A 26,416-nucleotide genomic window follows, 5' to 3' on the forward strand; every position below is an offset into this window, starting at 1 on the left:
TATCCCACCCCCCCACCCCCATATACTATAATAAGCCCTTCTCAGGAGCTTGCTAGAGAATTGCTACATATCCTGTTTTCACGATCTCCACATGTTTAATCCCAACCTTTGGTATCCCTTTCAATTTCAAACAATCAATTCACCCTTTAATCCAGTGTTTCTCATGGGCACTACTGGTGAGGGCACTAAGTGCCAGCAGCACTTCCCAGTCACTGTGATACTAAAAAATGGTCTCACATATTTCCAAACTCCTGGGGAAAGGGTGTGGAATAATGAATCATGTCCTCTCCTCCCTGCCATTGGTTACTTATTTCAGGAAAGCTGAATGTCAGTATAGAATTAACAATTCTATTCCAAGCTGGACTTGGAAGATTATTTCCCTCTGGGCCATATTTCTAGGGATAATCTTATTCAATGAAAGAAGCTTTTGATCAAGCTCATCTACATCTGGGTTATTTCATAGTACAAACGATTGTGTCTAAGGGGAACTATGCTCATGTTTCTATAATCATTAATACCATCATCAGTAATCATATAATAACCAGCCCCTTTGTATCTCTTTCTGTAAGTTAAGACTCCTGAGATAGGTCAGTGCCTCTCAATAGAGCTGCCTTTGTATGACTGTATATACCCGATACCTTGCTGTAGAGGAACCGCTGCAGCTCCAGTTCAGCAATTCCCAGCTGTCCATCTTCCTCTGTCAAGCGCCATCGTGCCTGAGCAAAGTAGAACTCAGTGCGACGGACCACACTCACATCTTCTTGTTGCTTTCGCAACTCCATCTTATTGGCCTGTTGCAACTGGAAGTCCTTAAAACACCTATAAATGGACAGGAGGGCCAAAGCCAATAAGGGTAACAGCATCTGGGTTAGGGTGGGGTGGAATGCTCTAGAATGATGCAGGAGGTAAACCCAGAGATTTTGGAACAGGTATTCCCTAAATTTTTTCCACTGGATTCATTGCTCCTCACACCCGGGGCCTGGGAGAATAATCCCATCTTTTAGTTCCACGGCAGCTGCTTTTTTTTTTTTTTTTTAAGTAAGCGCTACACCCAATGTGGGGCTTGAACTCATGATCCTGAGATTAAGAGTCACATGCTCTACTGACTGAGCCAGCCAGGCACCCCTCACAGCTAATAAAGTAGTCTCTGCTCACTAATAAACCCCTACAATTGTATCTGCAATTGTGCTCCTTACTGATCAACTTCAAGACATTTTATTTTCAGTTCACCTGCATGTAGCAAGGCCACAGAAGTGATCTTTCCAAACCATCTGGTTTTCTCCTTTCCTAGGAGGTACTCTAATGAAGAGCCAAAGGAAGGGCTCTCCTATTCTCAGTCTTTTGGCCAAGTCCAGCCAGGCTCATTCAGAAAATTCCCAAATCTACATCAGCCTTTGAAGATGCACACTAGACCCAAAGACTATCATAATACAGGTAAGGAAGAGAAAGCAACCCTAGCTGGGCACTGGAAAAAGGCAGAGAAAGAATGCTGTGGCACCTGATGAGGATATTAAGCTCTTCGCTTTCCAGCTGTAGACTGGCCTTCTCCTGGTTTAGCTGCAACTGAAGCTTTTGGTTCAGGTCAAGCAGGTTCTCATTCTTGCTGTCATCCTGCAAAGACTAGGGAGCCAGGGCAGGAGAAACTGAGAGGAGATCTCCCTTGTCCTAGGAGAACACCCTCTCCTCAGACTGCCCTGGTAACTACCTTCATGATAGAATATATCTGCTTTTCCAGCTGTCGTATCTGGGCCACATGCTGCCGCACAGCCTCCTGTAGGTGTAATATGCTGCTGCGCTGTTCCTCAGGATTGCTGGAGATCTCAAGCTGGAACCTGACCCGCTGCTTCTTCTCACTATGCTCCTGAAGGAATGGAAAAGGAAATGAGCAAAAATTTTTAATAGACAAGTCTTGCAGTAAAGGGAAACAGAGAAAGTAACAAGGAATACGGGTCTCTTCTGGAAAGCTTACTTGTATCTATCACCATTAGTAGCAAGTGTAAGGGGCAGGCCCATGCAGAAGTAGTAAAGATTTCACAGTAAGCCAGTCCCACAGGGCAGGGATAGAGGTGACAGTGGGGACTAGTTACTGCTTTTAGAGGTATCGAAGTGACTGAGTAGAGAACCGACCAAGAAAAACAATCAAGTAAACAAGCTCTACAGTCTCGGGAACACTCAGACCTTTCCTAGGTAAGTGAAATTTCAGTGGCTGCTATTGACTAACAGAGGATGTACCAACCACAAGGTCCTTTTTCGTTTTGAAGCATGGCTTTTCTTACTGGACCCCAAATAAAGCACAAGGTCTGTGGGTTCCCGTGAGGCTAACTGGCATTCTATAAGGGCTCATGCTCACCTTCCGCTTAGGTTCTACGTGGAGCAGCAGGTTGTTGACAATGTCCAGGATCATGGCATACTGAGCCGGGTTGGTGGAGATTTCCAGTTCATGATGAATAAGGGTAAAGGTATCCACAGCCCCTATGTAATTGTTAGCAGCTAAATAAGAAACTCAACTTTCTCTAAATATCTACTCTATCTTCTAACCCGTATTTGGAACCACTCCTGTTAGTTAACCCCACAGAAATGGATTAGAGAGGCTCATGGGTAGAAATATGTTTGCTTATTTTAGAATCAAACAATACCCATTCATCCCAGTTCCCTCCAAGAGTACAGATTATCCTATTATAGCAGAACTTACATAATGCAGAACAAAGTGAAACCGTTAATGCCCAGTACACAGTGGGACTTCTAATAACACTACTGACTCAAAACCACTAAGGAAGTAACTACTTTCACAAGTTCCCTAGTCCCTTCTAAAAGCCTTTCAAGCCCTGAATACCTTCCTGTTTCTTTAGGAGATCTTCCTTTTCCTGGTTCTCATGGACCTCAGGTGGTTTAATCTGAGTTGCCAGCTCAGGATCAATGTCATGGCTGTAACTAATATAGTACATTCGGCAGCTACAGCGTGAAATGATCCGTTGGACTTGCTGGGCTTGTTGCGCCTCAGCTGGCTGGTTCCAATCTGGGAAGAGGTGGGAAAGAGATAGGAGACGTTCTCAACAGACGTATTGTAAGAGCCTTCCGGCTACGTGTGATGGCTAGGGAACCCCAGACACTTGCTTTCAACCTAGCCTAACACAAAATGGTCCTACTCCAGCATGTTAATCTTAAGAGTATGTAAGAAAATGCACATCTGCTCCTAACCACATGTTGGGGAACAAGAGAGAGCTGACCTGTGGTGGTGGTAACCATGCCTCCCACTGCCTGCCCGCTCTCCATCAGCTCCTGCACAGAATCCAGACTACGCTGCCGGTGCTCCTCGATATTCTTTACCTGAAGACAGAGATACAGGCACCTTTAACTCCTGGCCAACTGGGTCACAGATCTCTATGATGCAAGTAGTTACACTTACCATCCAAACTTCCACTGCCTGTAATAGCTTGAAGGATCTCACAGGGTAGAAGACATACATGACTCTCTCCTGGCCCAAACCACCCAAATTCTCCAAAGCCAAATGAGTTACATGCACATTTGCCAGACCTGCAGGCCTGAGGCCAGAAAAGCAAGCTAGGTTAAAATTATATCCTGTCCTACCTCACACCCATTAGGATGGCTACTATCAATTTAAAAAAAAAAATAAAAGGGAAAGTACCAAGTGTTGGAAAGGATGTGCTGAAACTGGATCCCGTGTGCACTGTTGGAGGTATGTCAAATGGTATAATGGTACTGTGGCAAGTATGTCAAGCGCAATTCCTCAAAAAATTAAAAATAGAATTACTATATGATCCAGCAATTCCACTTCTGGATATAGACCCAAAAGAACTGAAAGCAGGGTCCTGAAGAGATTTGTATACCCATGTTCATCTGACATTATTCACAATAGCTAAAATATGGAAGCAACCCAAATATCCATTGGTAGATGAATGCATAAGCAACGTGTGGTGTATATATACACAACGAATTCAGTCTTAAAAAGGAAGATGCTAGGGGCACCTGGGTGGCTCAGTCAGTTAAGGGTCCAACTCCTGATTTTGGCTCAGGTCATGATCTCAGGATTGGGAGGTAAAGCCCCGCTATTAGGGCTCTGCATTATGCGCAGAGTCTGCTTAAGATTCTCTCTGCCCCTCCCCCTGCCTGCCTCTCTTTCTCTTTCCCTCACCCCTTCTCCCTCTCCCTCCTCTTCTTAAAAAACAACAACAAAAAAATGAAGATGATACAACACAGATAAACCTTGAAGAGATTATAGAAAGTGAAATAAGCCAGTCACAAAAAGACAAATGCTATATGATTCCACTTATATGAGGTACTTAAGAACTGTCAAAATTATAGAGAAAGAAAGTACAATGGTGGTTGTCAAGGACTAGAAAGGGGAGGTGGGGAGTTATTGTTTAACGGATAGAATTTCAGTTTTATAAGATGAAGAGTCATGGAGATGGATGGTAGAGATGGATAAACAGTATTATGAACGTATTTAATACCAGTGAACTTTACACTTAAAACGGTTAAAACAGTAAATTTTATACGTATTTTACCACAATAAAAAAATTGGGGGAAAAATCAAATCATGTTAAGCAAAAAAAATTTCATCAAAACCAATGACTTTCCTACCCACTTTGATATTCATGTGTTTGTATTCTTGCTGTTTTCTGTCTTTAGACAATCACTCTGACACTGTTGCTATGGGGTAAGGGGAATGAATTCTTTTGACTCTCTCTCTGCTAAGCTGAAGTCAAAATGGGTAATAGAATGAGTGATATGGGAAGACCATAAGCAAATCTGCCAAATCACAAAAAAATTCATATAGGAAAGGCAAGATCAAAGTGCCCTCCCAACTCAGTGAAGGAAACCATAAGCAAAACGAAGAGGCAATCTACTGAATGGGAGAAGATATTTGCAGGTGATACATAAGGAACTCCTACAACTCAACACCAAAAAAAAACCATTAATCCAGTTTAAAAATGGGCAGAGGACCAGAGTAGGCATTTGTCAAAAAAAGATATACAGATGGCTAACAGAAACATGAAAAGATGCTCAACATCACTGATCATCAGAGTAATGCAAATCAAAACCACTTCACACCAAAATTTCTAGTATCAGGGCTCCTGGGTGGCTCAGGTTAAGCATCCGACTCTTGGTTTCGGCTCAGGTCATGATTTCAGTGTTGTGGGATGGAGCCCCACATCAAGCTCGGCACTCAGCACGGAGTCTGCTGGAGATTCTCTCTCTTCCTCTGCCCCTACCCTGCACGCGCAAGCACAAGCACACTTCCCCCCCCTCCTCCTCAAATAAATAAAATCTTAAAAAATACAAAAACACAAAGTCCCTCTCATCTAAGCCAAAAAACATTCCATTCTAATGCTAATATCACAGCCTGAGGGGGGGGTTCTTTTGCAAAAGAAGGCATGCCTAAAGAAGCAGAAGCCCAGAAAATGCTAGAGAGATCCTGCATAGCTCATCCTGCCCACCTCTGCTTGAATAGTTAGTATCTTCTGTGCCTACCTCCTGAGACTACTGGTAAAGAGCATGTCTTGTTTGAACCACAGCTGTAGTATGATATATTACATGACCTCTCATATTACCAACAACCTGACCCTTACTTGACCTGACAACTGATTAAATGATTACCTTTTATGTAATTACACCTGAGGTTGCTTGGATTGAGCCCTAAAGTTGCTGGAGTCAAGAAGCACCTGGCAAATGAAGTTATCATATTGGTGCTTAACAGATGTAGCTGGATCCAGTAACTCATTTGGGTGTACCATGCCCAGCACGATGTGGACACTTCACACCTGTGCAAGTAGTAACAATGCAGAATATTGGCTAGGTATGTTTTATCTTATAAACTATTAGATCTCCCAATAATTCTGATATTATATCCTAGAAATTATAATGCAAATTGTTTTACTAAGCTGAAAAGAAAATCTACAGCCTAGGGGCGCCTGGGTGGTTCAGTCCTTAAGCGTCTGCCTTCGGCTCAGGTCATGATCCCAGGGGCCTGGGATCGAGTCTCGCATTGGGCTCTCTGCTCAGTGGGAAGTCGGCTTCTCCCTCTCCCTCGGCCCCTGCTTGTGTTCCCTCTCTCACTGTCTCTCTCTCTGTCAAATAAATAAAATCTTTAAAAAAAAATTTTTAAAAAGTGGAGCGCCTGGGTGGTACAGCGGTTAAGCGTCTGCCTTCGGCTCAGGGCGTGATCCCGGCATTCTGGGATCGAGCCCCACATCAGGCTCCTCCACTGGGAGCCTGCTTCTTCCTCTCCCACTCCCCCTGCTTGTGTTCCCTCTCTTGCTGGCTGTCTCTATCCTGTCAAATAAATAAATAAAATCTTTAAAAAAAAATTAAAAAAAATTTTTTAAAAGAAAAGAAAAAGAAAAAAAATCTATATCCTAGTCCCTGCCAACTGCTGACAATTTCACCATCTAACAAAACATTATCTTGACACACACTTAGACCTCCCCTGACATAAAAACTTTTTAAAAATGGTATGATTATTTTCCATCTAAATGAAGCTTTGTATTTTTCAAAGCACTCTCTCACAGACCCTTTCAATAATTTTGTGAGGGGGAAGTATTAATCAATTTTACAAATAACGGTGACTCGCTCAAGGGCTCATGACTACTATAATAGCAAAGGTGGCATTAAAACTCACATAACCTGAGTCCTAGACAAGCAATCTTTCTATTCAACCGTACTGCTTTGCTGAAACAATCAACCATTTTCGTAAGAGAAATCAGAGAAAGAACAGATAGAGAATTTATCTAAAGTTCTCAAAACTTATTGCCTGTTTTCTTGGCTGCCCACTGATTAGTGTGATTTATTAGCAGGGGTCAGCAATCTTCTCAAAAGTAAAAAAGTTCCAACTATTCTAGGGCTGGGAAATGAGAATTTCCCTTGCAATGGAAAAGAATAGCAAGAGATTAAGAAAAAAAAAGCACTATGTGCTCACAGACCCCAAACAGAGACTGCCTACAATTCCTATGTTCAAGGTGTTACCAGCTTCATTATTCTACTAAGCTGGTAGCAACAGATACTATCAGGAATCTTGCAAGTAGTCTGCTGGAAGGAGCCAAATATGGAAAACTGGGAATATAAAGGGCCTTCCCAGTCCCACTGACTAACCTCTAACCAGAGCTGTCGGCCATCCTGCTCAGTGGGGCTGCTTTCAGTGGTGGCAAAGTACTGCATGCCATCCAGCAGGCAAGTCCAGGATGTCTTTTGCTTCAACGTGTCACCATACCAGGCTGGATGGTGTTGGCACTGCAGCAGCTGAGCTTTGGCAGCTGACACAATGACACAGCCTTCTGTCTCCGCTCCACGAAGAACCATCTATACCACAGAAAGAAGCAGAATCACAGCACAAGGACCACCAGGGAAGGTGAGACGGTTAGTGAAAGGATGGTACCAATGACTACAGCTGGGTCTAATTCTGGCTTACTGAGTGAATGCTATGGTTTTAGAATGAAAGTGATTATCCTGGATACCTGCTGGAAGGAATCATTTTTCGGAGCTGTCTGCCCATTCTTATCTGGTGGTGGGAGAGGTGAACACATACTACCTAGCCCAATGCTGGGGTGCTCTGGTAAAGAAAAGTTACCTGGCAGTTAACCAGCTCAATAAGACAGTTTCGGTTATATATGTCATCCGTCTGGCAGGCAGCAATGCCACACAACTGGTCACTCACACCTGACTCCTCTTCTGTGAACACTACAAACCTATCTGTCTCTTCAATCAGCTTCTGCAACATGTAGGCACCTGTCAGAGAAACAGGAAGTGGGAAGAAGTCATAATCTCAAAGGGATAGGGAACACATCTAAGGCCAAACTGATCTTCCTTCAATTTCTCTAGAACGCATTCTCCTATCGCAACTCCAGCCCACCCACTCCACCCCTTGATCCCTGAGGGCAAAATAAGGGTTGTCATTTCATTTTCCCTTCAATTTAACAAAAGTAATAAATTCCCAAAAGAAACTTAGAAATGCTATGTATGTGGCAGCATTTTTTTCTCTTAGGTGTATCAACCTGAGTTATTCTAGGATCTTTTTTCTCCTCATTTTGTTCCTTCTATTTTTCACTTCATATTATCTTCAATTTTGTTTGTTGACCACTCCTTTCCCCATGAAACCACTCCCTTTGCCATCAGTGTCACTGTGTTCTCATAGTTCTGCTTCCTCTGATTATGCCTCTAAATCCTTTCCTCCCAGGTCTTAGAAAATAAGTATCTACTAATGTCTATCCTTGCCAGGTTCCTCTCTCTTCCTCTTTCTTCTAATGAGTTTGTCTAACAGTGTGTTATGGTTAATAGCAGCCTCCAGAATCAGACTAGTCTGCCTGTATTTAAGATACCATCTCTGCCAGTTTCTTGATTGTGACCTTTGGCAGCTTGCTTTAACCTGTGTCTCAGTTTCCTTGTCTGTAAAATAACAGTAACCGTCTCATAAGTTTGTTGAGGGAATTTAATGCTACAACATATAGAAGTATTTTGCAGAGTACCTGCCACACAGTAAGCAATTATTATTATCTCCTTGGCCTAACTTCTTAGCTCTAGGATGAAACTCCCAAAATCTTCATCTCCTATACTAAGCTTTTAGATTTCATCTCCAGCTGTTAGGCATTACCTAGATATGCTACTTGCGCCACACATTTCATATGCACGATAACATTTCTACCCAGCCCCTCATCTCCATTCCCGCTGTCTCTACCAAGTTCAGGCCTCCATTACATGCTGTTGGGATGCCATAATAGTTTCCTTATCTGTCCCTCCACCTCGTTTCTTCCTCTCCATTCCTCCTCCACAGCACTGCCAGATTTATCTTCCTAAAAATTAAGTCTAATGATGACACATCCCTATTCGAAAGCCTTCAGTAGTTCACCACTGTCTACTAAGTAAGGACCAAAAACTCCTTAGCCTTGTATGAAAGACCTTTGATGGTCTATGTGCAGCTTTCCTTTCCAGGATCTTCCCTCACCCCTCATCTTAGCTACTCTTTATGCCAAATGAAACAGACTGTTTGCTCTCCTTTGAACATATTGAGCTTTATCAATTCTACTCCTATTCAGGATACTCTCTCTGCCTTGAATGCCCTTCCTTCCCATTTCCACAATTTCAAACTATATTAAGCCTTCAAAGTCCAGCTTAAATGCTACTTAATCAATAAACCGTTCCCTGATTGCACTCCCTCCTTCACTCAAGAACTCCCATACACTCTCATTTCTCGCTTGTGACATACACCACTTTTCACCTTGTTCTTAAACTCACCATGAACGTGCATTCCTCTGTACTTATTATTCCCTCTCCCTAAAATGCCCTCTCCTTTCTTCTTGCCTGTTGAACTCTTACTCATCTTTTAAGACCCATCTCAACTATCTTTTCTGGGAAGCCTCTCTAGACTTCTCTATGCTGATTTAAATACTTACTTCTTGAACATTCCTACAAAGCACTTCCATAATGAAATAATAACTTACATGTTACCTACTAGTTTCTGAGCTTACCCTCATCTTTATATCCCTAATGTCTAGGGTTATGTCTGGCACATTATATATCCTCTATAAGCTAAAATGAATCTATGACTGAATGAGTGGTTGACTGAATGAACAAACTAATCTTAGCTCATCCAGAGATGATAAACTACTTGTTGCGGCAAGTAGAATGTCTTTCATTTTATACCTCTCCCTGAATCCAGCACAGTGCTTTGTGCCTATTAAGTACTCGATATTTGTTGAACAAATTAATTCATCAAACCACAAAACAACTCTTTAATCCTTTCTTTCCCTTACTCATCCTGTTTTGACCCATCACTCCTTCATAATCCTCTTCTTGGCCACAGGATCACACCTTTAAATGCCCCTATATCATTGCTATGTAAGACTGAGGTGGCCTGGGGCGCCTGGGTGGCTCAGTCAGTAAGTGTATGCCATTGGTTCGAGTCATGATCCCAGGGTCCTGGGATCAAGTCCTGCATTGGGCTGGAGCAGGGAGCCTGCTTCTCCCTCTCCCTTTGCCCCTCCCCTCAGCTCCTGCACACTCTCTCAAATAAATAAAATCTTAAAAAAAAAAAAAAAAAAGACCGAGGCGGCCTAATACGGAAAAACAAAAGTTTTCATCTCTACACCTAGATGGAACCATCTGTGATTTAGTCCTTCCCAATTCCTGTCCAATTCCGTGTACATATTCTACACCTGACCCTATGAAGTCTCATCTCCCCCAGCTTACCTCCTGATGACCCCTTATCAGGCTGTCCACTAAAGCTGGGAGTGTTGACGGGAGGTGGGGCTGGGGCACTGGTCGGAACACTCTGCTTTGGCTTTTTAGCTGGCATCTGGGGTTCAATCTTTAACCCCTTCAGGGCCTCAGTAGAGAGATTACGTTTGAGTACTGCTGCCTTTTTATAGCCATCGTATAAACCAAAGGCAATGTCCCGATTGGTGGTTGTCCAAGAAGCCCGTAAATCCACCAAGTGCAGCTGGTGTGTATGAAAGGCAGGATCCCCAACTCGAGTAGAGAGCTCCTAAGAAACAGGTAAAGAACCACAAGGTAGCATGGAAATTCCCACAATTTCTCCTGAACCACAAATGTAGAGACAAGAAAACAAACTTGTTGAATAAGCAATATATTCCTGGGGCACCTGGGTGGCTCAGTCGGTTAAGCGTCTGCTTTTGGCTCAGGTCATGATCCTGGAGTCCTGGGATCGAGTCCCACATCGGGCTCCCTGCTCGCCGGGGAGTCTGCTTCTCCATCTCCCTATGCTCCTCTCCCTGCTTGTGCTCTCACTCATTCTCTCTCTCTCAAATAAATAAAATCTTTATATAAAAAAAAAAAGACTCTCTCTCTCCCTCTCCTCTGTCCCTCCCCCCACCTAAAAAGAAAAAAAAAAATCTGTTCTGGGAGAGATAAGACAACCCTGGAGAAAGAAAAACTAAGTGGTTTTAATGTGTGTATTAGACTATACTCAGACTGTATTTTAAATGGTTCAGAAAATTTCAACGTATGGGTCGCCTAGCTGTCTCAGTCAGTAGAGCATGTGACTCTTGATCTCAGAGTTGTGAGTTCAAGCCCACCTTGGGCATGCACCCTACTTAATTAAAAAAAGAAGAGGAGGGGCGCCTGGGTTGCACAGCGGTTAAGCGTATGCCTTCGGCTCAGGGCGTGATCCCAGCGTTCTGGGATCGAGCCCCTCATCAGGCTCCTCCACTATGAGCCTGCTTCTTCCTCTCCCACTCCCCCTGCTTGTGTTCCCTCTTTCGCTGCCTGTCTCTATCTCTGTCAAATAAATAAATAAAATCTTAAAAAAAAAAAAAGAAGAAAAAATTTCAACATAAAATCTTTCCTTAATTAGGGGGGAAACCGCCCCCTCAGGAAAAAACTTTTACTGTTTCCTGAAGGGCAAGAGACTATCTTTACGGGGCGTCTGGGTGGCGTAGTCGTTAAGCATCTGCCTTTGGCTCAGGGCATGATCCCAGTGTTCTGGGATCGAGCCCCACGTCGGGCTTCTCTGCTGAGAGCCTGCTTCTTCCTCTCCCACTCCCCCTGCTTGTGTTCCCTCTCTCGCTGCTGTCTCTCTCTGTCAAATAAATAAATAAAATCTTTAAAAAAAAAAGAGAGACTATCTTTAGAAGGAGAGGGAGAAAAGGAATTTTCAAAAAGAGGGACACTGATACAGCTGATAGTGAATTCATCATAAAATAATGATATATATGCTTGGAATATAGTTAGAAACATTACCTGGACCTTGGCCTGAAATCTACTGCTAAGGACTGAGTTCCTCAAACAAAACTTTGTATGTTGAGACCATAATCCCCAATGTGATAATATTTGAAGATGTAGCCTTTAGGAGGTAATTAGGTTATACGAGGTCATGAGGGTGGGGCCCTTATCACGGGATTAATGCCCTTATAAGAAGAGACACCAGAGAGCATGCTCCCTCTCTCTTTCCCTGCCTTGTGAGGACACAGCAAAGGCAACTGTCTACAAGCCAGGAAAGAGCCCTCATCAGAATGTGACTATGCTTGGCACCCTGATCTTAGACTTCCCAGCCTCCAGAACTGCGAGAAATAAATTTCTATTGTTTAAGCCACACATTCTTTGGTATTTTGTTATGGCAGCCCGAGCAAACCAAGACACCTACTGATACAAATAAGGGAGTAAAGAGACTGTGTCAGGTGGTACCTCCTCCGCTGTGCGATTGCTGTGCCGCTGGTAGGTGAGGGAGGACAGGCTCAGTAGGTGGGTCTTCGTTACCAAGGGATCAAGGCAGTGATCAGCATTCTCTTCAGTGGGGGAAGCCATCAGGTGAACAGTCACCTGACTTAGGTCACTAACCATCTGGGTCACACTCCAGTCGGAGATGAGGCGCCGCATCACTGTGCCCGCTGAGAAAAGGAGGCGTACAGAGCCCATGCGGACCAGTACAGAAGAACAGTGTGGGACAGAAAAAAGGAAGAGAAATGAGAAGGGCAAAGGGGGCAAGGACTAAGCTAGGAGAATTGAAGGCAGTCTTTGAACCTACCTTGAGGTATAAGCCGCTGAGTTCCCCTAGTGAAGACATGGCCCTGACTGCACTCAATCTGGATGCCCCGCTGCTGGGCGAATGAGGCCCAGTAATGCACCTGGCAACAAAAGAGCATAATACTGAACAAAGAATGGTATCAGAGAGATGATTAAGATAAGAAAAAATGAGAAAACTAGGGAAGGGAAACAGAACTGAAGATGTCAGCAGGGATGTCAGAGCCTGACCTGCAGCTGGGGAAAAAGTGCAGTATAGGAAAGCTGCTTGTAGTGCTGGCCAAGTTTCTTCTTGCTAGGTTTCAGGTTATTGAAGAGCTTTCCCCTACAGATAGGCCTTGTGACACTAGTCCAAGTTGCCCAGAAGTTCTGCATCCAGCGTAGGGTACTACTGTATAACAGAATCCGGGGCTGGGATATTGCTGTAAAAGAAAAAATAAGACATTTTCTACCTATGATTGAAACAGAGATGAAGCTAAATCCATCTCTAGCTTCAGCTTTTAGAAGTTTAAAAACCCAAGCAGCATTCAGCCTCAACTCAATATCCCCAACACCCTTTCCTTTTAAAGATCTAGGCTTTGGGGTCGACAGGGTGGCTCAGATGGTTAAGCGTCTGCCTTCAGCTCAAGTCATGATCTCCAAGTCCTGGGACTGAGCCCCACATCTGGCTCCCTGCTCAGTGGGGAGCCTGCTTCTCCTTCTCCCTCTGCTTGTACTCTCTCTGTCTCTCTCTCCCAAAGGAATAAGTAAAATCTTAAAAAAAAAACCAAAAAACAAAAAAACTAAGCTTTGTGTTCAATAGCCCTTTTTCAAAAAAAGGTCCTGATCCAAATCATCCCTTGTTTTCCCTACCCCCTCCCAAGATGGTCAAGTTGAAGCCTTTGGTATTTAAGCCCATCCTCCCAATCCTTCCTCCCGTTGCCCCAGACCCAAGCCTCACTCCCACTGTGCCGGGTCAGATCCATCTTGATGGAGAGATTGAGGTTCTCAGAGCGGAATGCCCGATAGGAGTCATGGAGCTGGCCCAAGGGCACCTCAGGCAGAAACTCTGGGGCCCGCAGAGTGACACTGTGGTGATCGTGGGGGTTCCCATGGCATAGCCACTGCAGGTCCAGTGTCATGCAGAGGTCAGGCAGGTGAAGGAAGCAGCAGTCATCATACCTGTCTCACAACAGAGTCCCAGCTCTCAGTGCCCTGGTCCCTTGCAACCCTCTGGCCCTTCCCCTCTCCCTCCAACCTGAATCCCTCACCCTGTTGAGGCCCCACCCATCACTCCACTCACTTAGAAGCTGTTCTCACGTTGACATCCAAGTCACCCTTGAACACAAACTGACCAGGTTTCCAATGAAAAGACAGGTGGCTCCACTCCCAGTGCATATTTTCTGTTGTGTTGTACGGGTCCTATAACCACCCCAACAACTCGGTGAGATCTGGATAAGAGTATCACCCAAATCTCCCAAATGAGTACCGTTCTCTCTTCCCCCCAACCGTACCATTGTAATAAGAAAACAACTCCTCTGGAACCCCTCACCTCAGTAGCCAGCTGGTGCAGATTTGCCTGTTCAATGTCCATGTGCCAGTCCCCATGGAACAGAAGACGGCTCTTGTCCCACCAGGGCAAGGGTGGGCTGGGGTCAGCTGAGGGCTTGGTTAAGAGGTCCACAGATTGGCTAATCAGTGTCCAGGCTGGATCCCAGCACGGGCCCCATACCACTGTGTACTGAAAGATTTCCGCTGGGATAGAGGAGCAAAGGGTACAACTTGTTACACAACTTCTTTCTTCACTCCAGAGGGCCTCAGCTCATCTCCCATCCCAGCCATCACAATGTCCCTCAGCCAAACCAACTGCCCTCCTCTACTCACAGCGGAAGTCGTGGTAGAACTTGAGTGGGGGCATATTCCTCTCTACTGCCACATTACCCCATGGAAGCCCCAAGTGCAAGATTTGACGCCGCCGGGAGCAAGGCTGACCACTCTGCTCGGTGCCCACAAGTCGACCCATCAGCCGCCAGTCACGTATCTCAAACAGGTACCGGGGATAATCTCTTATCCGAACTGTTATTACAGGGAGGATATACGCTGACTATTCAGAGGACTGTCTCAACATTCTTGAGCATTTTCTCCCCTGCCACTACTTTTACCCATCTATTTAACAAGGTCAACTGACAGAACAAGAGCTGGCAGTCGGTAGAAAAGCTGGAAAAGGGCATGGAGACACTGAGCAGATGGTGAGGGGAATAACACTGAGATCCAAGAGGCACACCAACCCTGAAGATGACTGTGTTAGTTGTCCTTTATGTTAGCCAAGCAGTTTCGGGGTGAAATTCAGGAACAAAGAAAGGAAGAGAAGCCCACCCATCCCACTCCACCCATCCAAAAACCACCACAGTTCCCAATATAACTGAGTTCCTCTGTAGTCACTCAAAGAGCTTTCTGGAGCTCTGAGGGCAAACACCACGCTCTGCAAATAAGGAAGTGCTACTTACCCAAAAATGTCTTAACACTGCACTTGAGCATACGACACCACTGAATGACAAGATCTACTCCCTCAGCAGGGAAAGGGCTGCCTGGATCAAGCTCTTGAACTTGCTCTACCACACGCTCAGGCCCATGGAAGGAGGCATCTGCCAGAGCTACCAGCTCTAGCCCTGCCAGGCTCCAAGTGAGCAGCGCCCGGCGCATAGGTGTGTTGCCATAGAGACGACGGGAGCGCTGAATGTAGATTTCAATGTTTTTATGTTCCAAAGAGGCATAGAGCTCCTCAATTTTACGGGCTGGCAATAATTCCCCATGTTGCTTCCGAAGGGCAGCCACCTTGGCATCCAGCAACTGCAGCCTTTTGGCACTCTCCTTACTTTCATCCTTCATTAGTTCATAGTTATCACGAAGTTTCACCTCAAAAACGTCATCTAGGAAAACCCATGAGAAGTGCTGAACCTTCAAGAGTAGATCAGGTGGGAGTGGGGCAGAGCTTGGAGAAGCCTGAGCATGAGTTCCTCGATGCAGCCCCTTCAGCCATTTCTGAACTCCCACAGCCTCATCCAGAGTTCGAGAGAAATCATACTGATAAGGAAACTCCACTGAGACTGAGCCCAGGGAGAGGAGCCAAACACGGTTCCGGAGGGTCTGCAGCACAGGGAAAGGGTTCCGGTGGAGGATCATCTCCTCCAGTTCAGGCAGCAGCTGTACCTCCACCTCCTTGAAGTTGAAGATGCTATTGCCATCAAAGCCGGCAGCCAGCTCCGGGCAGTAAGCCTGCAGTGAACCCCCATGCCGGCTCAGCGACACACTCTCTGCAGCCAGGGTAATGAACTTGTCCTCGGCTACAAAAGCGGTCAGCTTAGCTGTGCTCACTTCTAGCATCAGGTTTAGTAGCCGCTTTGGGGGAGATGGCTCAGGGAGAAGGCCTTCTGGTTCAGACGCAGTCTCTGGAGTCTCTAGTGCAACGAGTGGAACAGACTCAGGAAACAGAGTAGCTCTTAGTAGGTCTCGGCAATGCAAGGTAGCCAGGACATGCTGGTACAGGTACATGTGATCTGGGGGGCTCCAAAGTAAGGTCAGCCCTGTACCACACTGAACCTTCAGGGAGCAAGAGAGAAAGATCTGTCAATTACAATATCCCAAAATAGGAGAGATGGCTGGGATTATTCCTATACATGCACACCTGGGTCAAGAACCATCTCCACTCAGAGACATTTCCTGAGCAACTATATCCGTTACTCCCTTGCCTTGTTCCCCTTAGCATGAATATACTGAGCTACAGTTCTTACTTATATGTAAGAGCATTTACACTTTTGAGTTCCCAACTGGATTCTAAATTGTCTGAGAGTGTAGGCCATGTGTGTTGATTCTTTAATATCTACCGTAGGATATGCAGTACATACAACACATACTTAGTAAGTCATTTGGCTTTTTGTTTTTCTTTTTGAGTTATCTTTCTATAATAGCCACACTCTGTATAATAACCACTGTAACAATCAATTTGAAAATGTTTTATGTGGGGCGCCTGGGTAGCTCAGTTGGTTAAGCATCTGCCTTCGGCTCAGGTCCCAGAGTCCTGGGATTGAGCCCTGCGTCGGGCTCCCTGATCAGTGCGGAGTCTGCTTCTCCCTCCGCCCCTCACCCCACTCATGCTCACTCTCTCTCTCTCTCTCTCTCAAATGAATAAATAAAATCTTAAAAAAAAAAAAAAAAAAGAGGGGCGCCTGGGTGGCACAGTGGTTAAGCGTCTGCCTTCGGCTCAGGGCGTGATCCCGGCGTTATGGGATCGAGCCCCACATCAGGCTCTTCCACTATGAGCCTGCTTCTTCCTCTCCCACTCCCCCTGCTTGTGTTCCCTCTCTCGCTGGCTGTCTCTATCTCTGTCGAATAAATAAATAAAATCTTTAAAAAAAAAAAAATTTTTTTTAAACAAGGATTTTAAATTTTTAGATTTTTTTTTTTAAAGATTTTATTTATTTATTTGAGAGAGACAGCCAGCGAGAGAGGGAACACAAGCAGGGGGAGTGGGAGAGGAAGAAGCAGGCTCCCAGCGGAAGAGCCCGACGTGGGGCTCGATCCCAGAACTCTGGGATCACGCCCTGAGCCGAAGGCAGACACTTAACGACTGAGCCACCCAGGCGACCCAAGAAAAGAAAATGTTTTATGCAATGATTGCATCTTGACTTAATTTCTTTTTAAATATTTTATTTATTCATTTTATGGGTTGAGGGGGAGAGAGTGTGCGAGTGGGGAGAGGCAGAGAGAGAGGGAGAAAGTACCTCAAGAAGACGACACTGAGCGCAGAACCTGATGTGGGGCTCAATCCCACAACCATACGATCACAACCTGAGCGGAAACCAAGAGTCGGACGCTCAACCAGCGGAGCCACCCAGGCGCCCCTTGACTTAATTCTTAAAGAGTATAAAAAGGACTGACCACACAATACAGCAACTGACTTATATGAAAGTATGCCTCAAAGAAGGGAGTCCTTGTAACCTTGAAAAACAAAGTCAATTCCGAAAGTTAAGCAGAAAAAATTTAAATTCCAGAACAGAAAAATGCCTTTGAGTTCCAGCCTCTGAAAAGGCAACTCCTCAGTTTCCCAAGGAAGCTGAAGTCTGACAATTAGAAAGACATCCCACTCCCCTCCTAAGAGGGTTCCATATCCACCTGATACCCTGAGGAGAAAGATCTTGGAAAGCCTCTTAAAACTTGCCAGTGCCTCCATCTTCATATCCCTTCCAACCTTTTATTTATTTTTTTAAAGACTTTATTTTTAAATAATCTCTACACCCAATGTGGGGCTCGAAATTACAACCCCAAGATCAAGAGTTCCACACTCCACCAACTGAGCCAGCCCGGCATCTCTCCCTTCCAGCCTTTTAATGAGCTGAGTGCTTCAGCAAAATAACACCAGATCATGATCTTTAAAAAAAAGTCCCATATTTTTCAGAGATATGCACTGAAATATTTACAGTTGAAATTATCTGTCCTGGTTTATGTCTGCTTCAAAATAATCCGGGAGCAGGCGGCAGGGCAATTGGTGGGTACAGAGCTGAAAGAGGTTGGTCGTAAGTGGTAATTACTGAAGCTGGGTATGGATACATACAAGTTCATATATTCTCTCTAGTTCTGTGTATACTTTACATTTGATAATAAAGAGTTAAAAATATGCAGAACAAGCCAGGACAAAAAGAATAACACAAGGTGTCATATTTCTCTCAGATGGGTTTCACGACACACTCAAAAGACTGGGAAATGCTCTTCGGCCTAGAGAAAAACCAACCGGACTCCACCTCCCCACAGAAGCATTACCTCCAGAGAGCGGATGCTGCTATGATAGGTGATGGAGAGCATGGAGAGGCTGAGCACGGGAGTGGGGATGTCAGGAGCCTTACAGCAGGGTTGCATCTTCTCTGTGACTGACTTCACCAGGGCAAGCACAAGTCCCTGGACACCCACAGTGGAGGTTTCAGCACTTCCCAGGACAGTCAGTGTGTCCAGTCGGACCTCTGAAGCCCCTAACATCCAGAAATCACGTTAGCATCGGTTCTCAGCTCTCACATGGCAACTTCAGCCTTCACTCTCCTTTCTTACTCATTCCCTTCACTCTAGTTTTATTCCCTATACCTCCCTAAGTTCATTCCTCATGTTTCAGAGAAATTTTTCCCTTCCTATCCTACCCTACCTAAATTTGGCAAAGACAAAGAAGCTCCCTAACTCCTACAAAGTGCCCAGAGATATATCAGTTACTCTCTAGAACTAAACACATAAGAGAAAAAAAACTACACACATCTCAATCAACTATCAAGGCTTTTTTTAAAAATAAATTTTGCCTAATACTTAATATCTCCTATTGGACTTTAAGAAATATCAAGAAACCCAAGAGTTATGTAAGATCTTCCAGCATTTCATGCCTTTAATTAAAAAAAAGCCCAAATAATCAGCTTCATTAAATGAGAAGGAGCCAAATGAACCAGCATAATCTGCTTAGGTTACAAACTACCCACTTAGGTATAGACTCCCTGTCCCACTTACCAACCAGGGCAGAAAGGGTGAACAAGTTCATGTCCTCCACCTTCAAGTCCACCTTCCACAGTAATGACACGGATTCCCCAAATGAAGTTTCTCTAGAGACAGCTGACTTCCCAGATTGTGTGTCCATCAAGGATAAAATGCGAGAGAGACATTGGGCACAGGTATCTGACGCTTCTACCTGCAGTCCACGGATGGTACAATCAAGAAAGAGAGTATCTGACTGGGTGCTAGACAGGCCCAAAGGCTGGTTATAGCTACCCTAGGAAAGAAGAAGAGAGAGCCCCATTAGGAGCATGCAGAACACACAGTTCTGCAATACCCTGATGCATCATCTTCTACCAAAAAGGTACTCCGTCCTCTAAAGCATGGCAGAAAAAGGAAACTGTATGGGCCCCTGTTCACCAAAGTACCCACCTACCTGTAGCGTGAAAGAGTCCAGGACAAGTGCCTCACCCCAAACATGCATATTGGGTGGGTGGGGTGCCCGCTGAATGTGGGAGTCACTGCCCACCCGCCAGCAGAGATGGTCCACACTTAGGACGCCCCGCTGATGGATACTTTGTGGCCTCAGGTGCTGGTAATCTGAACAAAAAGGTAGGAGAGAGTTCTATGGAGCCACTGTTGCCATTAACTGGGCCTAGCTTCACGAATGGACAGATTCTTGTTCCTTTTCCATCCCAGAGTCTTACCTAGAGAAATGGAATTGAATCCCAAGGCAAAGGGTGGTGTATCACCAAGCTGAACAGAAACGTTGACATTGGAGATGGAGGTGCTAAAGATGATGGGAGCCAGGATTTGGGGAAAGGTTCTGCATAGGGATAAGACATCATTGTTTGATAAGGAAAGAATTGCAGCTTCCTGTTATGGAACAGATACCTGAAGCTCTCAAAAGTCAGGGTGAGTTTTGTTGTGATTCTTAGGATGGAATGCAACTAGAAAATAAAAGACCAAATTCATAAGTTTGCTATTCCCAATAGTAAACTGCAGGAATGTAAGAAAGGTTATTACGTTGAACCATATGAGATTGCAATTTCATAAATCAAATATGAATGTCAAATATGAACATCAGTATATCACATGATTCAACCTAATACAACCAAGGAGCATTGCTTCCAAGCCATTTTTTTAAAGATTTTATTTATTTATTTGTCAGAGAAAGAGAAAGTACAAGCAGGGGGAGTGGCAGGCAGAGGGAGAAGCAGGCTCCCTGCTGAGCATGGAGCCCGATGTGGGACTCAATCCCAGGACCCTGGGATCATGACTTGAGCTGAAGGCAGACACTTAACAACTAAGCCACCCAGGCGTCCCTGCTTCCAAGCCATTAACCTTAAGTTCTCTATGCAACACAATGCAGAGAGAGATGACATTGTTGACAGGACGTATCACCTTATAATCTAAGGCAGACAAGATTGTGGATCATTTACACTCAGTGCAACAACTGTTTGTTTTGTATAACAAGGCACTGTGCTGGGCACTGAAGACATAAAAACAAAAGAGACTTCATCCTACTGTCAAAGAATCTAGTTTAATGGGGAAGATATATAAAATAGAAGCACTATTGGGGCGCCTGGGTGGCTCAGTCAGTTAAGCGTCCGACTTTTGATTTCAGCTCAGGTCATGATCTCAGGGTGGTGGGATTAAGCCCCTGCTTGGGATTCTCTCTCTCCCCCTCCTCCTGCCTCTCCCCCACCCCTCCCATGCTTGCTCTCTCTCAAAAAATAAAAACAAAAATAAATAACATAGAATTGCTACTGAACTAATCAAATACATATTTAACACAATATGCCACTTTAGATCAAAAGAATCTGAGAATCCACCTGAAAAGATGGCAGTTAAAAAAGATTACACTGACCTTTTCTTTCTTTGCTTAAAAACAGATGAACTAGACTCCTGGGTCTCCAGTGCTAGCATGTGCAGCCAGTGAGAGAATTCCTGGTGCCGGTAATGAATAATACAAGTATTCAAAACCAGGGAGGCTGAGAGGTCAATGGTGGTCACCTGGAAATAACATCAGAACTGTTGGGTTGGGTTTTATCTCAGTGCTATGATACAGGGAGAGAGCAGAGAAAGGAATGACCCTTGGTATCACAGTCATCACACCTGCACACTAGCCTTGAGGGAGTTGAGACAGACAATGCGCTGGCGGCTCTGGGACAGCAACAACCCATCTGTGAGGACAAAGAGCAGATCAGAGAAGAACACTGGGAAGACAAAAGGTAAAACTAGGAGAGGGTCAGAGACAGGCAAGCAGATGAATAGGCTGTCACCAAAACTCATGAGTTGGGGCTCTTTACTCTCCATATATTCCCTCCTCCCCATCCCCAGCTACACTGATATTAAGAAGGCCAAACAGGGTATGGGGGAAAGAAAGGGTCTGGTCTTCTTGGTACCGACGTCCCCACCCAGGAACCTTTCAGTAGGAGTTCAGTGCTCATCTGTGCCATATCAGAGTTTGCTGTGAAGCTTCGAAGAGGCAGCTGATCCTCATCACGGTGGTACAGGAAATGCAGCAGCTTCAGCGTCCAATTCAGGTGCCTGGACCAGAGACAGACTCTGGCTCAGAAATACACGGAATGTCATTCCTCCTCCCTTTCTCCCCACAGACAAGCTCAGCGCAGTGCAGCTACTAGGCTGATCACAGAGACCCCAGCATATAGCTCCAACCATCACTCTCCACACTTCTGTATCAAGAGAGCTCTCACCTCTTCTGACTATTCATGGATAGCACCACACTTGTGATCTCCATTTTCACCTTGACCTGATCTGGCAGCTGCTGAAGGAGGTACAGGCCAGGCAGATTTGGCTCAGCCAAGTTCTCTGTCACCTCTGAAAACATGAATGAGTAACACAAGAACCATCAATCCTTAACATACTCAAATCTCCCAAAATGCCCTGTCCTCTTTGGCCAAATCTTCCCATTTAAGTAGGCTAACCAAATGCCCAATCCTAGGCCACAAGGCAAATATCCCAGAGATCCAGGCACCCACTATACTTCCTTCCCCGGAGTTTAAAAAACAATATGGGTAACAGGTTGATATAATGCAAAGAATATGGACTTTAGGGCAAAATAATTCACACCCCATTTTTACTACTGACTAGACCTATGACCTCAGTCAAGTCATCTATCTGCTCTTCTTGGCTTGCTTCCTCATTTGTGAAATGCTGAGAATTTAGTGAGAGACAATAGATAAAACTCGTACTACAAGTCTAACTCACGATAATTACCACTAAATATTAGTTCTTTCACTCACCACGAGTAAATGCCCTATTTCCTTTAGCTATCCTCAGGAACAAAGGTCATGCTGAATAACAAATCACACCTAATGAGTAGTGAGACCACTATTTTTATGTAATTCCAGAATAATCAAAGAACAGCGCAGCCAAGAAGCTTACTGTCCAGGGCTTTACCTGAACAAGGAACAGGTTTGGGTGCCAGGCTTGGGCCCTGGCGTAGCAGCTGACTATGAAAAAGGCCCTCATGCAGTTCAGCATGGAGTGTCCACATATCCACAGTGATCGCCTTCAGTTGCCAACTGCTGATGCCCACCTCTAGACACAACTTTAGGGCCAGTGAGAGCTCCGCTAGGCAGGTGTCCTCCTGCAGGGAGGACAAGCATCTAAGGTGTTAAGATGTAGGGAGTCTGGGAGTTTTGGGTCAAAATGCAGTGGTCTAGAACACCACCTTGAGAGAACTCCCCCCCATAAGAACACAGAATCTAGAATGTAAGCTCCTTCATATCTTATGCCCAGAAGGAAACAGGGCATCTAAATGACCATGGCATACTCACCAACTGGCCACTCTTTAGAACTTTGCTGTTGATCTGATTTAGGCTCACCTCACATTTCAGCCTGGGAAAGGAAAAAAATTAAGCGCACTTAGCCCCTTTCCTCACCATTTAACTTGAGTCAAGCTTTATTGGCTAAAAGGAACAAGGCAAACAGAAGTGCCTAATCTTAGCCTCGCCTCAAATTGCTACAGAATGAGAACTTGACACCTTTATAAAACCCTGACATCCACCCACACTGAAACAACCATAAGGCAAGAATGGGGCTACCAGACCTTCTTTTACCCAGCGGTTACCTTTTCCCATCACTATCCAAAAGAAAGCTGCTTTCTCTGATCTGAATGTGCCACAAAGACTCAGAAGTAGCCACCTTGAGAACCATGATGTTTATAGAATCTACATGAATGGAGAAGAGCTAGAAAGAAGCAGCAAAGAATAATCATTAATATCAAGGCACAGCGTTTCCTTTCCTGTAGAGAAAGAATAAGAGGCATCTTCTAGCATTATATTCCCAAAACAGTAGAAAAATCTACCCACCACTCTCCAGCCAGCCATCCCTACTACAGTCCAGGAAAGTGGGAAAAGTATCTCACCTGACAGAATATCTTCAGTAAGGATGGATTGAAGGACAGTTCCTTTTGATGCACCCCAGTGCTCTGGGAAAATGGGGCAAACAGGCCAGAAACCTTCTGTAGGTCCGTTCTGATACGCACTTCTCCAAAGCACAATGCCACATAGCGTCTGCCCAGAAGAGAGACCTCACTGCCATCAGGTCCAGCCCTTCCTAGCAGTCTCCTCCTCTCCTCTACATTCACTCTCCCATCCTCCCTAAAAATGTAGCTCAAATCATGGAGAACAGTCTTACAGTAGTTATCAACATCTGTCTCACAAAATAGTAGCTTCCAGGCTAACCAGGATATCAGCAAAACCCCCGCCCCCTCCTTGGGCTGTGAGGCCTCTGTAGAATGTCATTCTGCAAAACCCAATCCCAAAATATTTCCCAAGGAAAGAGTGAGGATATAGGGTACTCACGGCAGATCATGGCTAAAGAGTTTGCTGGAAATCCACAGGCTATCAATTTCCTAAAACAGTGTGGAAAAGAGCTTTGTACACTAGCTGCTAGGTAAGCCATGACCAGCTTGACAGCCAGAAAAGATTCTAAGAAGAGAAGGAAGTGCTATAGCCCTTCCACTTAATATTCTCCACTCCATTTCCACCAACTTCTCTCCTCAGCACTATATCCTGTTCCTCACAATGACATTGGTTGAACTTGCTCAGTATTTCTCTTTTATGGATATGTTACTATTTCTCCTCTTAAATTAGAACAGTAAGCTCTTCCATTTCCTGTTATCTTTTTTTCTGTGCTTAGTTCTGTATCTTTCTTATTGTACCCTGAACACTCTGTGCCTTATAAGCATTTTTAACTCAACAACTTGCATCAATCCCAGTGTTCCCAAACTAACTCTAAAATCATCTTGGTGAAGAAGTGACAAGGCTGGGCGAACTAGGAAAACCACCCAGAATTTTAGAAATAAGAAGTTAAAATTTAGCTGAGTCCACCCCACACACATACCCAGGGAGTTCCCCAAGACTCACCACTGTTTGCTGGTGCTGCTGAAACTTAAGGCTGACATTCTGGATCCAAAAAAAGGAGCCAATCTTTAGCTCCGCCTGCAGCTTCCGCTGACACCACTTGGTGGCCAACCGGACCACAAACCACCTGCAGAAATACCCCTGTGAGTTCATAGGACCCTCTCCCAGTTTTGGCTTTCCTCACCCCTTCCTGGTCCTAGAAGGCCTTGCAAAAATATCATGCCCTAAAACTGGATCTTCTGGGCAACTTTCTGGTCTCCCAAAACAACACTCTGTCACATACACTCTGCCACAAAAATCAAGACCCTAGTCCTGGAGTGTTCCCTCCACCCAACTGAAATCAGACCAACTACAGTCCAGCTCCTAAGTTGGGGACAAAGAAAGCAATCCTTCCAATCCTTAGGAGCCCCAGATGAAGAAAGAAGAGGCCGGAAGGGGGGAGTCGAAATACAGGCAGCGGTTCAGATGGGCCATCGCACACTCCCCCACAGGGTCTCTGTCTCCGCCCTCCAGACAGGTGTCAGCGAGAAGGCACCGTGGAGTCACACCCGGCCGGCTCAAATGCCGCTCTCCCCTGGGCAGCCAGACCTGTTCCGGCTCCTAGGGCGAGGCTGCAGGTGCCCTCTGCACTCGGTGAAAGGGACACTCAGGGGCGAACGGAGGGGGAAAGGAAGGCCACCACGCCGGGCCCCTCGTCACACACACACCTATTGAGCTCCCGGCCTCGGCATCTCCTCAGGCCTCGCCGGCTCCCTCAGTGTCCCCTACTCCCAGTTTCTCGGTGCCAGCTCGGGCCGGACGCCCCCGCTCAAGCCCGCCGCGCGCCCCCTCCGCGGCCCCCCTTGGGTCCTCCCCCACCGCCGCCCGCGCACCTTGCCCTTTAGCCCCCTTCCCCTCCCGCACGCCTTTCCAGCGCGCGCCCCCTCCTCGGTCTCCCTTCCCCAGCCCCCGCCCGCTGTAGCTGGGATCCCCTCACCGGCCTAAGAAGAGGGCGCTGAGGGCAACCAACAGCAAGGCCAACAGCGCGGAGAAGAACAGGGGCATTCCGGCCCCGGCCCCGGCCCGGCCCGGCTCCGGCCCCGGCCCCCGCCCTGCCGGGGCCCCCCCACGCCGGCTCCGCTCTGCGCCGCCGCGGGCCGACCAGCCGCACGCGCAGGAAGGGCGCTGGACAAGGAAGCGTTGGCGCGCGTGCACCCCGCCCCCCACAGCCCGCCAGCCAGCCAGCTGTCTCCCTGCCCCACTCCTCTCCGCGCCAGCGATCCGGCAGGGCCGACTGGCTGCCTGCGCGAAGTACAGGCGTGGCTCCAGAGGAGACCGTGGTGGGGGCGGGGGGCGGACCTCGCGCGGACTGACACTCATGCCCCGCCCCTGGACCCACCCTTCCGCACCCGGAAATGCGGAGCCTGGGGCTTGCCGGAGACCCGAGTCTGAGCCCTCGCCTCGCTGGCAACAGACTTGGCTGTCTCATTTCCGTGGCGGAGCTCCACTTTCAAAGCACTTTCCCAGGGTGGTTATAGAGTCCGCTTGGCCACTCAGGGTCCGGACTGAGGGTACTGCGGAAGTTATTCCCCTAGGTCACACGAAGTAGCTGTCCTATCTTACTCAAGAGCCTTGTCTGAAAATCACTGAGGAAACCAAGAACTAAAAGACATTAGTTAAAATTCACACCTCATTCCATCCACAGAGGAATGAGGTTTTCATTCATTTTACTGTCTGAATATTGTTCTAGTCAATTAATATGTACTGACCTACTGTATGAGAAACTCAATTTTCTGGACCCTTCGTTGGACAAGTTTTCAGTCTCTACTGTGTACAGCACAATTTGGGCACTGAGCTGAGGGGATACGACAGAAATAGAGAAAATTGTTCTTGCCTCTCAACAACAAATAGTCTATCTTGGAAGCAAACATAATTGCAGGAAATAGATAATTCAGGATCAGCTTTATTTTGCCTGTTTCCTTCTCTGCGAAATGAGGAAATTGGACAACGATCCCTTCCAACTCTTAATACGGTGACGCTCCTACAATACA

General features: G+C 45.9%; 1 protein-coding gene across 4 annotated transcripts in view; it reads right to left on the minus strand.

Annotated features, from left to right (window-relative positions):
* Window positions 1-25,509, minus strand: part of BLTP2 (bridge-like lipid transfer protein family member 2) — a 28,563-nt gene extending 3,054 nt beyond the window's left edge. For 2 of the 4 annotated variants that reach the window (XR_006411533.3, XM_026517711.4), the window contains exons 1-32: window positions 25,363-25,509; window positions 24,390-24,513; window positions 23,826-23,875; window positions 23,387-23,534; window positions 23,090-23,208; window positions 22,797-22,857; window positions 22,417-22,606; window positions 21,711-21,834; window positions 21,419-21,543; window positions 21,109-21,176; window positions 20,861-21,006; window positions 19,698-19,816; window positions 19,427-19,590; window positions 19,009-19,267; window positions 18,286-18,491; window positions 14,976-16,068; window positions 14,353-14,544; window positions 14,021-14,223; window positions 13,772-13,890; window positions 13,430-13,650; window positions 12,721-12,911; window positions 12,494-12,593; window positions 12,154-12,356; window positions 10,201-10,495; window positions 7,586-7,743; window positions 7,111-7,317; window positions 3,228-3,327; window positions 2,834-3,016; window positions 2,351-2,472; window positions 1,706-1,861; window positions 1,499-1,620; window positions 639-819 (exon numbers count right to left, since the gene is read on the minus strand). Coding sequence is in view for 3 of the 4 variants with exons in the window: in XM_026517711.4 (XP_026373496.2) it covers window positions 639-819; window positions 1,499-1,620; window positions 1,706-1,861; window positions 2,351-2,472; window positions 2,834-3,016; window positions 3,228-3,327; window positions 7,111-7,317; window positions 7,586-7,743; window positions 10,201-10,495; window positions 12,154-12,356; window positions 12,494-12,593; window positions 12,721-12,911; window positions 13,430-13,650; window positions 13,772-13,890; window positions 14,021-14,223; window positions 14,353-14,544; window positions 14,976-16,068; window positions 18,286-18,491; window positions 19,009-19,267; window positions 19,427-19,590; window positions 19,698-19,816; window positions 20,861-21,006; window positions 21,109-21,176; window positions 21,419-21,543; window positions 21,711-21,834; window positions 22,417-22,606; window positions 22,797-22,857; window positions 23,090-23,208; window positions 23,387-23,534; window positions 23,826-23,875; window positions 24,390-24,513; window positions 25,363-25,430 (5,817 nt within the window). In the remaining variant the exon portion in view is untranslated. The remainder of the gene's footprint in view (window positions 1-638; window positions 820-1,498; window positions 1,621-1,705; window positions 1,862-2,350; window positions 2,473-2,833; window positions 3,017-3,227; window positions 3,328-7,110; window positions 7,318-7,585; window positions 7,744-10,200; window positions 10,496-12,153; window positions 12,357-12,493; window positions 12,594-12,720; window positions 12,912-13,429; window positions 13,651-13,771; window positions 13,891-14,020; window positions 14,224-14,352; window positions 14,545-14,975; window positions 16,069-18,285; window positions 18,492-19,008; window positions 19,268-19,426; window positions 19,591-19,697; window positions 19,817-20,860; window positions 21,007-21,108; window positions 21,177-21,418; window positions 21,544-21,710; window positions 21,835-22,416; window positions 22,607-22,796; window positions 22,858-23,089; window positions 23,209-23,386; window positions 23,535-23,825; window positions 23,876-24,389; window positions 24,514-25,362) is intronic. The other 2 variants (XM_026517710.4, XM_044390837.3) reach the window with 2 other exon arrangements.
* Window positions 25,510-26,416: the final 907 nt, after the last annotated feature.

Source organism: Ursus arctos, unplaced genomic scaffold, assembly GCF_023065955.2.
Source record: "Ursus arctos isolate Adak ecotype North America unplaced genomic scaffold, UrsArc2.0 scaffold_24, whole genome shotgun sequence".
In the NCBI taxonomy this organism is placed as follows: Eukaryota; Metazoa; Chordata; class Mammalia; order Carnivora; family Ursidae; genus Ursus; species Ursus arctos.